Source organism: Nematostella vectensis, chromosome 13, assembly GCF_932526225.1.
Source record: "Nematostella vectensis chromosome 13, jaNemVect1.1, whole genome shotgun sequence".
In the NCBI taxonomy this organism is placed as follows: domain Eukaryota; kingdom Metazoa; phylum Cnidaria; class Anthozoa; order Actiniaria; family Edwardsiidae; genus Nematostella; species Nematostella vectensis.
The window spans coordinates 8639707-8652138 of record NC_064046.1 but is presented as its reverse complement, the minus strand read 5'-3'; the positions used below and the strand labels follow the sequence as shown (position 1 = coordinate 8652138).

Sequence of the window (12432 nt, the reverse complement as noted above, 5' to 3'; positions counted from 1 at the left end):
AGACAGCATTTACGATTTTCCGGCTGATTCACTCAAATTTCCGAAGTACCTGATTCTGAAGTAGTATGGTATGATCGATTTACCTTATTTTTTGACGCGCCTGATTTTAAAGTAGTATAGTGTGGTCGATTTACCCGATTTTCCGACCCGCCTGATTCTGAGGTAGTATAGTAGTTTGGTCGATTTACCTGATCTTTTCACCTACCTGATTTGAAGTGGTATAGTGTGGCCGATTTACCTGTAGTTTTTTCAGCTCATCCATGAGTGCCTCGCTGTAGATTTCCTCCGCGTCCATGTCATCCCCCTCAAAGTCGAAGAAAGGCTCGTCGAACTCACTGTCGCTCGTGTCGTGGAAGCTGTCTCGTCGCTTGAGCCAGCTCGGCGGCTTCTCTTCGTCCAGGCTAATCACCGGTGAGTTGAGCCTGTTGATGTCGTTGCCGCGAGGAGTCAGCGGATTTCCACGCTTGGATTTTGCCGCTGATTGCGGTGTGAGACGCTTTGAGTTCGGTGATTTTCGGGGAGAAGTCAAAGTCTAAAAATGGTATAAATACGCGTCAAACGACTCTAGCGACAGAACTTTTATAAAACGTAAACGATGGGTATTGCAAGTAAGGCAGGTGGCAGTGCTTTGATGGATATGATATAAATACGCGTCAAACGACTCTAGCGACAGAACGTGAACAGTTGGTATTGCACGTGATAATACATCGTCCGTATCCTTTTCCACTAGAGCCAGTGCCTACAATCAATGCTTTTCAATTCTCCTTTTACTCTAGCACAATTCCTATATTAAACACTCTACCAAAGGCAGTTCTCCCTCAAGAACCGTCACCAATCAACTTTGTAGCGGCTAGCGATCTAATCTGGTAATGGATCATGTTTGCCGTTTTTTCCTTGTCGTCGCGATGTCTTTTGGTCGTTTATTTATTATGTTATTACCCATTGCCTTTATGTTACTGTCCTTGGGCCAGCCACCGCTGTTTGCGGTTTCACGTTAGACGTATGCCCATTTTTGGATTTAAGATTCGAGTGAAAGTGCCAAATGGCCATTTAAAAGGAGCCATGTAAAATGTGAAAAAACATCGCTATAATAAAATTGGTAAGAAAACAAGGTCTTTGCATCGATAGGCTTACGATTTTATAGTATAATTAAAAGCTAACTTTTTGTTTTGGAAGTGGGATTTCGGTGTTCAAGAACACAAAAAACCTGGCCGTGAATGACTTAACTCTAGAAGGAGTCCCAGCCGTACAAAACGTGAACTTCGAACGGCAAACACCGCTTGAGTTTCGCGGTCAGCCGGAAAGCGCAAAAAAACTTGAATCTGAAGGTCTCTATTATTTAAAGATTAAAAACGGCAAGGTGGTACCTTGATGGTTTGCATGTGGATCTCGTTGAGCGTTGTTCTCTCCATCGCTGTCTTCAACTGGTAGGCGTCGAGTGCTCTCTGTGACAAAACAAAGAGTTGTGCAACGAAAACAAATGTATTCGGGAGCGAAAAAATCACTAGTGCTAACACGCCTTGGTGTGCGTGTTAGCACTACGTGGTCTAAGGATCACCCTTGTCGATTGTACTTACCTCTAGTTCTGAGATGGTCTTCTTGGAAGATGAAAGCCCTGCCTCCAACTCGACGATCTTACGGCGGTGGCCCTCAGACTCGTTCACGTGCTTCTCTTTCAACTGCTGGAGGCTTTCCCGGGTCTGTTCCAGGTCCTCGCGCGTCTGTACATCAATACGAGTGAGTGAGTGAGTGGGTGAGTGAGTGAGTGAGTGAGTGAGTGAGTGAGTGAGTGAGTGAGTGAGTGAGTGAGTGAGTGAGTGAGTGAGTGAGTGAGTGAGTGAGTGAGTGAGTGAGTGAGTGAGTGAGTGAGTGAGTGAGTGAGTGAGTGAGTGAGTGCGTAAGTGAGTGAGTGAGTGAGTGAGTGAGTGAGTGAGTGAGTGAGTGAGTGAGTGAGTGAGTGAGTGAGTGAGTGAGTGAGTGAGTGAGTGAGTGAGTGAGTGAGTGAGTGAGTGCGTAAGTGAGTGAGTGAGTGAGTGAGTGAGTGAGTGAGTGAGTGAGTGAGTGAGTGAGTGAGTGAGTGAGTGAGTGAGTGAGTGAGTGAGTGAGTGAGTGAGTGAGTGAGTGAGTGAGTGAGTGAGTGAGTGCGTGAGTGAGTGAGTGAGTGAGTGAGTGAGTGCGTGAGTGAGTGATTCTAAAAAGTATAAGGAGTATACGAATAACGAGTAGGGAGTGGTCTCTGTCCCCCCCCCTCGAATTTCTCGATATCGCGAACCCCCCCCCCTTCCCCCAATCTTCCCAGTCACTGTTAACCACAAAACACATTTCTGTTTCCGCTTTTGGAAAGCTAAACCCGGTTACCGATAACCAAGGCCTAAAACAAGGGTGAATCCCGATTATACCACTTCAGACCCCAAACCAAAGGAGCCGGGGAATAGGACAGGGGGAAGGGGGCAGGTAGAAAGCAAATTAAGCTGTTCCAAACCCCGTATTTGATGGCGTATTTGAGTGTTTTTCGTCAAAAAAATGAATGAATTAAAAAGAGCAGGATAGGTACAGAGGGGGGGCTGAGAGGGGAGGGTGGGGGGGTGAAGGGGGAGGGGCTGAGAGGGGTAGGTGGAGGGGGTGAAGGGGAAGAGGGTGAAGGGGTAGGTGGAGGGGGTGAAGGAGAAGGGGGAGGGGGTGAGAGGGGTAGGTGGAGGGGGTGAAGGGGGAGGCACTGACCGAGTCAAGCGTTGCCATCATCTGCCCACGCTCGATCTTGTATTTCTCTAGTTCAGCATTTGAGGCTTCTAGGTTGAGCAACGAACTCGATAAACTACGCTCGAGATCAACTGTAAAGACAACAAAAAACACCTGTTCAGTTTTAGTAGTTCTGAAGTGTTGAAACCGTGTTACAATATGCGAAAAAAAATCCCAAAAGCAAATTAAACAAACCCAAAAACAACAAATAGTCATTTATTTCAGACACAAAAAAGGAAAACTAAAGTGCAAAGGAATATGTAAGAAGTAGCTTTCTTGGAATTTAGCAGTATTCCGTTATGCAATTTATCAGGCGCGCGGGATATTTTATAACAGTAAAAGTAAGACGAAGCCAAAATGCAAAGGAATGGGTGAAAAGTAGCTCTCTTGGGATTTAACATTATTCTGTTATCAAAATAATTGGTGGAAAGCACTGGCTTTACATACCACTTCCCTGTGGCGACTTGAGAAGATTCCTGAGTTGCTGTTCTAGTTGATAAGTGTAGCGATGGCTCTTGGCGAGTTCTGTGGTGATGTCGTTGCCTTCATTGTCAATCGTTCGCAGCCTTTTAACTTCAGCTGCAAAACAAAACATGCGTGATGTGTGATTATGCTGGACTATGTCGGCACTGTTTGAGCCAGTATAGGCCTGTATAGGCGAGTTAACCTTTGGGTTAAGTGGTTTGTTGCAGAATGTAGTCTCTTGTTCGGTCTCATACCTCGGAGCTCCAGGTTTTGCATGGCGAACCGCGTGACGTCGGGGTGATGTTCTACTTGCTCTTTTAGCATACTGATCTCTTCTTTCAGCAGTTGCTAGAATAGGTAAGATCATGATGTAAACAAGAGCTAAGGAATACAAGAGCTAATATTAAAAAATGATTTAGTACTCTAGCACACTGCAAGCATTCAAAATCAAGGCGTGTATGCGATGAGTTAACTATGATGATTTATCAATTGACACGTGACATACGCTCCATCCTATCACATGACTTCTACTCTGTCGCTCTACCATGCGACTTATGATCTCTTGTTCTTCAACGTGACTTGCGTACCATTGTCTTATCACGTGATATACAACCTGTAGTTTTTGTTGTTCTACCACGTGACTTTCGATCTGTACTTCTTCGAAGTGATTTAAGCACGACTGTTTTATCGCGTGACCTACAATCTGTTGTTCTACCACGTGACCTACAATATGTCAGGGGTGCACTTTTTTGAAATTCCAGTATTTCAAACTAAAGGGTACAATATGTATTATATAACCTGTACGTGACTTGAGCGCTATTGTTTTTATTATGTGACTTACGATCTGCTGGTCTCGAGTGTCCTCCTCTTTCTCCAGGTCTTCCTTGCTACTTTTGCGCATGCGCTCCAGTTTAGCGATGTGACTCTCTCGGAATTTTAAGATCATCTTTGTAGACTGAAAAAAATCATTTAATAGACGCGAGAATTATACAAGAACTTTGATACATGGGACCTGTCCTTTTCCGTTATTGTACCCGAATTATACCTCGAATTCGAGTTAAGCAGAATCTGGTTGATAAAGCCTGTTGTAAACGTAGTTATTTCATAAAAATTGCAAAACCTTTTCCCCCAAACTTGAAACTGAGTGAAATCTCTATAGGTATATGAATTAAGCGCGATTTGTAGAATAATTGTCGCTTTTTGTAGAATAAATTCCATTTTACCAAATTTCCGAAGCAGTCAGTGGTTTTACGTACTGTGAGACCCACCTTTTATAATATATGGGACATCCCTAAGTACAAACTATTCCTGACAAAATGAAAGATTGCACTTACCAATAAATATATATATAAATAATATGAAAGATTTTCCAAATTCTTCTAACTAAATAGGTAATGAAAGATTGAAGATACCAAAATACTATTAATTAAATAGGTTATGATAGATTGCATTAAACAAAATACTGCTAATTGCTGCATTTACCAAAATAAAAAACTAAATAGGCTATAAAAGTTTTAAATTTTCAAAAATAGAATAGCTCTAATGTTAATTAGTTATTTGGGCAAAAAGGGCAAAATAAACGAATCAAAGATTAACCCGCTCGCCACATGTTACAAAAGCGCTAACCAAGCTTTAATTACAATAATCAAAATTATTTTATTCGATTATTTTATTATTTTAATTAAGATTGCCAAGGATGCATAAGCATCAGCCCTCGCTTAGTGATAATTACACTAATTGAAAGTAATTTGAATCGATGAATTTGAAATCATTTAATTTAAGTTGGTACAGGGTCAGCATGGAATGACGTCAATGGTGCGTCATACATCACGTGACGCATACGTCCCAGGTCGTCAACCTTCAGTTTATCAAGAATGTGAAAGTCCATTTTACAACTGCTTGAGAATAAGTTGCAAAATGAAATCGATCAACAGAAATAGTGGAAAGGATGTAGCCCGTGAGCGGGAAGGACTCTTGGCTCGACGGAGGAATTCTCAGAGAGGGGGAGGTGAATTAGGTCAGCCTCGATTAAGTCCATTGGCGAATGGAATGGCTGTCACAAAAAACGAACTCTATTCGCATGGACACGTCTGGGTACCCGCCACAAACTCACAGAACATTCGAGGTACGTCCTTTCTTCCACCGATAGAGAGTAGAAGTCGAAAAACAGGAAACGTGGACCGGCCAGAGCGGAGTCTAAGTGCAGGAGTACGAGATATACCACAGAAACAGTCGACTGAGTCTAAAAATATTCCCGGGCCGACAAACTCCATATCTTCTGACTCTAGACGTATTACCAAGACCACAAATTCTAACTCCACCGACTCAATACGCACTCCCGGGCAGAGTATTCACATAAAAGTCAAAGCACCCCACTGTGAAATTAAATCTGCTCCTGTCGATATTCCTTCTTTTTCTGGCATGGCAAAAAGCCCAGAGACAGCGTCGAGGCGGGAGCCGAGGCAACGTCTAAAACTACCACCGCTCCACGTCCCTTCTATCGCGAGAGCTAAATGGAGAGAGTTCCCAGAAAGGTCTTCATCTGTACCGTGCGCAGTTGATGTAACAAAGCTGGCCAGTATCGCACTAAATAATCCTTTACGTGGTAGATTATCAACCAGTTCCTTAGGGGAAACTTTTTCGCACTCGAGCTCAAGATCGATATCTGTATCATCGGTTTCATCGTTATCTTCCGTGTCCTCGTCCCCACGAACATCAAGGCGTTCGCCGCCAGGTTCAGGTTCGCTTTCACCTTCAGTATTTTCACCCTCTCCTTGTCCGATATGGGAGGAAAACTATAATACTTCAGATGACTTTGCCAGCCATGCCGAATCAAAGGCCCCGCACTCCGAGATTAATCAATATCGAACCGACCACAATACAAGGATACCTGAGAAGAAAGTAGCAGAACACTGCGAGCTCAGCAGAAGCGACAATTTTCAGACTGAACATACTGGAGACCTAAATAGCAATTTCCACACCAACGACTCGCTATTTCCTCAGAAGGACCACCACAGCAAGAGGAAGCGACACAATGCAGTGACAGAGAAAGCCAGTGTCTGGCACACCCGCCAAACCGAAGACTGGCTAAGCCTTCAGTAGAAACACCACAGAAAGAGAAAATAAAACGTGGCAATAACAAAGATAGCGAAGGTCTTTCCAGTGCACAAAGGCATAACGGTAGCATGAATAGTTACAACCCCAACGAACGATGGCCAACATTTAAATCAACAGGAATGGCCAAGCAAGAACCAGCGGCACACCAAACCCATAACAATGGTAACGAATTGCAGACAGACCATGTTGGAAGCTTCAATCGAGATCACCCCGAACAAAACAGACGACAGACTAACCACTCAAACAGTCATGGCCTTGCAAGAGGAAGCGACACGCAGAAAGGGAGAAGATTATCAGACTCAACATTGTGCTGCATGCCATAATAGCATTGGTATTTATGAACAACAAAGCTGTCGACCAGGCCGCCGCTTGGTGCCCACTAAATCCTTTGGCAACAGCATTCACATACAGACGGGGATATGGCATTCTTGCCTGCTCCACCTACAAGAGGAAAGCGCCCGGATCCCTCCAAAAGCGATCAAAAGAATTCGACCACAGCTACCAAAGCAATGCACCCACATCCGCCGTTACCCCCAACTCATCCTCAACCTAGAGGGGTTACCGATCGCAATACGAACCCAGCCAAAGATACCGAACCAATGTACCAACATCCAACATTACCCTCAACCTATCATGCACCTAGAGGGGTTTCCAAATGCAATAAGAACCCAACAAAAGATAGCAAAGCAATGTACCCACACTCACCGTCACAAAACGCCACAATACATCGTCATCCCAAAGGAGCTGCCAAATGCTATGAAAACCTAAGTAATAACACTTTACAGATGCAACCCCTTCCACCGTCACCAGGTGCACCACGAGAACGGCATCAAAGGCAAGGCCGGGTAGAGAATAGATTAATGCATAGGTGGCAAGACTCCGCAGTATAACACCCAACATCCTGCAACCAAGGAAGAAAGAATCCTTTCATCCTTGAAACCTCAGAACAACGTTGCACCGAGGAGGGCAAATCTCATTGCAAACAAACAGGCAATGCTACAGCTAATAGAGTTATCAACACCATAAAATACAGGAGTACTGGACCACTAGTACAGGACATTTCAGAGGAACTAGGGGGTTGCCTGCTAACCACGAATGAGGGTAGGAGGAGGAATGCCGTGTGTAGGAGACTTGAGGAAGAAGTCAATCTTGTCAAGGTCAATGGAATGCAGTACAACCTTTACTTGCTCAGAAAGGAACTGACGGTGATCATCACAAGCAAAGACGAAAGAGAAGCAGACTTTATGTTTTAGAGAAGGCCAATTACGCCACAGGTAGCCCAGGCAATGCTTGCTTGTTCGTAGCTCGGAATTCGGCTGTTCTGAACGGGGACGAGTAAAGCGTTTTTGTGAAATGTTGTCAATAAAGGCATGTTCTAAGTTTTAAGGCAATTTTATTGACAACATTCCACAAAAAAACTCTTTACTCGTCCCCTCTCAGAACAGCCGAATTTTGAGCTACGAACAAGCAACCATTGCCTGGGCTACCTGTGGTTACGCCGCCATGTTATGCTCCCACTCCACGCCGAGTCACCTATAAGTTTGAGGCGCAACGACACGCAGCAGCCTTGTCTCGTAGTGTCAAGAGTGTGACGCAAAGTTAAAGCAAACTTCATGTTTAAAAGAAGGCCAACCAGGCCGCCATTTTATGCTCCCGCTCAACGCCGAGTGACTCAAAGAATCCATTTCCATTGACCGGCTAATTCAAGCAAATAAGTCAATTACGTATCGCAAGTTTTCTTGCGATTAAACCGGTGTATTCTCAACTATAAAACAATAACAAAGGAGTTGGTTGATCGACATTCTTTAACGAGTTGATAATGAGGTAAGATGATAGAGAACTATTCCCCCTTTAGCTTAGAAGGTGACATCATTATAGAGACTAGGGGTATGTGATTAAAGTAGATTAGGGAGAAATATGATAAAGAAGTATAGGTGGTCTCAAGTTGAGACGCAAGGAAAGTACTATTGTAGATTGTACCAAAATAGAGTGGAGTTTACAGTGTAAACGTCTGCGTCCTCAACTGACCGTGAAACTGGGACTTTTTACGTCGTGGTTTGGTGGAAAACGGCTGAAATGTTTCAGACAGAACGCATTTTTCATGTACTGCTATTTAATTATCAATCAAATCCTATTGTTTTCTGCCGTCGTCTTCCACGTTGCCGTCGTCGTTGCTTAAGGTCCCTAATATAACTGAATCAAGCTTTGCTAAAAAGGTAACTTAGGAAGATGATTAATATAAGGACCCGTGATAACTGTAATATAGGATGACTCATGTTTGTGTATGATTATTATTATCATGTTTACAATGTACCTCTTCACGACTTCCATTTTTAGCTTAACACTCTCACACAAATACCCCTTACTCACCATCACAAATTTGTCCTTCTTGCTACACAGCTCCTCCAATTTCTGAACTTTTTCGACAAGAATCTACAAACAAACGCACCAACGGTGTTACCGATTGTCAGACATAAATTTCCTTACCGCTACTATCGGACCACCCTTAGCTCGTATCCTACCCTATTATGGCCCACCCTTAGCTGGTATCCTACCCCTATTTACGGACCACCTTTAGCTGGTATCATACCCCTATTATCGGACCACCCTTAGCTAGTATTCTACCCCTATTATCGGACCATCCTTAGCTGTTATCCTACCCCTATTATGGGACCACCCTTAGCTCGTATACTACCCCCATTAGAGGACCACACTGGCAAGTATCTTACCAACTTCTCCTGCTCCGCCCTTTCCCTTGCTTCAGTTGCCGCTAGGATCATTTCTTTCCACTCTCGATACTGCTGGCTGTACTCGTTATTGTTGCCATCTGAGGAATTCTGTCGCTGTAGCGCTGCATCGTTATCGGGTGTACTCTTTTCTGTATCAACGATACCAAATGTATTTAAGCAAATGCTTCTTTATCAATACAGTAAAAAAAGGCGTTTCTAAGCTAAATGTGACGAAATATCAATGACGACAGTAGTGCTACACATAATATTCCTCCCCGAGATGGTCCATAATAGTGCGAGGCGTGCTACCCTGGCCACCAATACAAAGTTAGCAATGCGACGCGCGCTACTGTGGCCACATAAACAAAGTTAGCCATGCGACGCGCGCCACCGTGGCCACCAATATAAAGTAAGCCATGCGACGCGCGCTACCGTGGCCACATAAACAAAGTTAGCCATGCAACGCGCGCTACCGTGGCCACCAATATAAAGTAAGCCATGCAACGCGCGCTACCCTAGCCACCAATACAAAGTTAGCAATGCAACGCGCGCTACCGTTGCCACATAAACAAAGTTAGACATGCGACGCGCGCTACCGTGGCCACCAATATAAAGTAGACCATGCGACGCGCGCTACCGTGGCCACATAAACAAAGTTAGCCATGCGACGCGCGCCACCGTGTCCACCAATATAAAGTAAGCCATGCAACGCGCGCTACCCTGGCCACCAATACAAAGTTAGCAATGTAACGCGCTCTACCGTTGCCACATAAACAAAGTTAGACATGCGATGCGCGCTACCGTGGCCACCAATATAAAGTAAGCCATGCGACGCGCGCTACCGTGGCCACATAAACAAGGTTAGCCATGCGACGCGCGCCACCGTGTCCACCAATATAAAGTAAGCCCTGCGAAATTCATAGTAGAATTCCGACGTATTTTGATGCGCAAAATAATTTCTTTGCCTCGCTGGTTGGCTAGTGAAGCGCACGTCAATCATATAGTACGTTTCCCACATCCTCACACCGCATCTGTCTGTCGCCATTTTGTCTTCCTAGCAAAGTACCAAGTGTAGAAAAGCATCCGTTTCCATCGGCTTATTTGGGGAAGCCATTTCGATAAAATTTGTTGAAAAGCACTAAAATTTGTTTTAGGTGTTTATTTCAAGATTTTATCCCATTATGGGCCTTCCAATATTAAAACAAAACAAAGATGTGTTTGACATTGGCTTTTAAACATTGGTTTCTTCCTAGAACTGTTAAGGTGGCCATGGCGCGCGTGGTACTGTTATTACATATGTAGATTACTTGCCTCTAATGGGGATTGGTGCACCAGCTAATAAATAAATATACAAACAAACGATTAGGAAAGTGCAATTAAAGGATTGACAAAACCTATCAACACTCTCAACAAATTATCAAGATAATACGAACGAACATATTTTACGATCTCTCGATCATACTGTGACCTTCGATCTTAAGGCCATAATATTAGATCATGTCATTTTACCTCTAAGCCTGGAGACTTCTTCGCGAAGCTTCTTGATTTCTGCTTGAAGAGCTATTACACTTCCGGTACTATCCTCATTGATAACCGCCTATAGCAGAGTAAGGGACGTCATAAGACACAGGTCGATATGGCGGGTAAAGATGGAGATGTGTATTAAAAACATTCATCAAAACAAGTTTCTAGTCTCGCCCCATGCTGACGGCGTAGACAACAAAAATCAAACGTGTGACACGCAATGGCACGCAAAGTCAAGAGTGTGACACGCAAAGTTAAGAGTGTCACACGCAAAGTCAAGAGTGTGACACGCAACAACACGCAAAATCAAGCGTATGAAACGCAAAGTTAAGAGTGTGACACCCGGCGTCACGCAAAGTCAAGCGTGTGACACGCAAAGTCAAGAGTGTGACATGCAACAACACGCAAAGTCAAGCGTGTGACACGCAGCGACACCGAGGACAAGAGTGTGACATGCAACAACACGCAAAGTCAAGCGTGTGACACGCAGCGACACCGAGGACAAGAGTGTGACTCACAATGACACGCAAAGTCAAGCGTGTGGCACGCAGCAACACGCATCACGCACGGTATCTAAGTGTGTTATAGGCCGAAGCAAGCGTGTGACACGCATATCCAAGCGTTTGACACAGGATAACCTGCCTGAAGATGTACTCGCGTTCGTCCATCCGTTCAATTTGTGTGCATGTGTATCCAACATACCTTGTTTTTGATCATCTTTGCTCTTCTAGCGAAGTTCAAAGTGGATAGAGTTTCCCCGAAGCACCTGAAAGTGCCAGGATTTCTGTTAAACGGGCTAGGCTATCTATCTTCACATAATAATGCCAAACAGTCAAAGGTACAACCGCCAACTCTATCAACTAAAGAAAACACGTCTAAGCGATGAACGGGGGACCGGAAGCAAGCTTGACTTTATTCTTCTGTTCTACCACGTAGTCTTACATATGAAATCTGCAAGCGTTGCAGATTTCATATGTAAACACACACACACAAAAAACGTCTTTTCTTTAGTTTCCTACTATACCGCATCATCATCATCATCATCATCATCATCATCATCATCATCATCATCATCATCATCATCATCATCATCATCATCATCATCATCATCATCATCATCATCATCATCATCCTCGTCGTCGTTGTCGTCGTCGTCATCGTCATCATCAGAGCCAGAACTATTATCATCACCATCACCACCCACACAATCTTCATCACCAACAATAAAAGCAAAAGCGACATCACGAATAGTTACAATAAGAGCAGCAACAACATCAACAACAACATCACCAACAACAACAATAAGAGCAGCAGCATCAGTCACTTCCCAATCATCATCCCCCACCATCATCATCCCCCACCATCATCATCTCCCACCAATCATCATCTCCCCCAATCATCATCTCCCACCATCATCATCATCTCCCACCATCATCATCATCTCCCACCAATCATCATCTCCCCCAATCATCATCTCCCACCATCATCATCATCTCCCACAATCATCATTCCCACCACCATCATCATTCCCACCACCATCATCACTCCCACCATCATCATCTCCCACCATCATCATCTCCCCCAATCATCATCTCCCCCAATCATCATCTCCCACCACCATCATCACTCCCCCAACCATCATCATCACTCCCCAACCATCACTCCCACCATCATCATCATCTCCCACCATCATCATCTCCCACCATCATCATCTCCCACCATCATTATTTCCCACCATCATCATCATCTCCCACCATCATCATCATCTCCCACCATCATCATCATCTCCCACCATCATCATCATCTCCCACCATTATCATCTCCCACCATCATCATCATCTCCCACCATCATCATCTC

The 12432-nt window shown here is 44.2% G+C and overlaps 1 protein-coding gene across 5 annotated transcripts in view; it reads right to left on the bottom strand.

The window, feature by feature from the left end:
- The window catches only part of LOC5518518 (kinesin-like protein KIF15), a 49686-nt gene that overhangs the window by 18842 nt on the left and 18412 nt on the right, over positions 1–12432 (bottom strand). For 4 of the 5 annotated variants that reach the window (XM_048720627.1, XM_048720628.1, XM_048720626.1 and 1 more), the window contains 12 exons: positions 11277–11340; positions 10560–10647; positions 10362–10385; positions 9051–9199; positions 8692–8754; positions 4046–4159; positions 3459–3552; positions 3187–3318; positions 2722–2831; positions 1578–1721; positions 1368–1445; positions 239–532 (listed from right to left, as the gene is read on the bottom strand). In XM_048720627.1, the coding sequence (XP_048576584.1) occupies positions 239–532; positions 1368–1445; positions 1578–1721; positions 2722–2831; positions 3187–3318; positions 3459–3552; positions 4046–4159; positions 8692–8754; positions 9051–9199; positions 10362–10385; positions 10560–10647; positions 11277–11340 (1354 nt within the window). The remainder of the gene's footprint in view (positions 1–238; positions 533–1367; positions 1446–1577; positions 1722–2721; positions 2832–3186; positions 3319–3458; positions 3553–4045; positions 4160–8691; positions 8755–9050; positions 9200–10361; positions 10386–10559; positions 10648–11276; positions 11341–12432) is intronic. The other variant, XM_048720629.1, reaches the window with a different exon arrangement.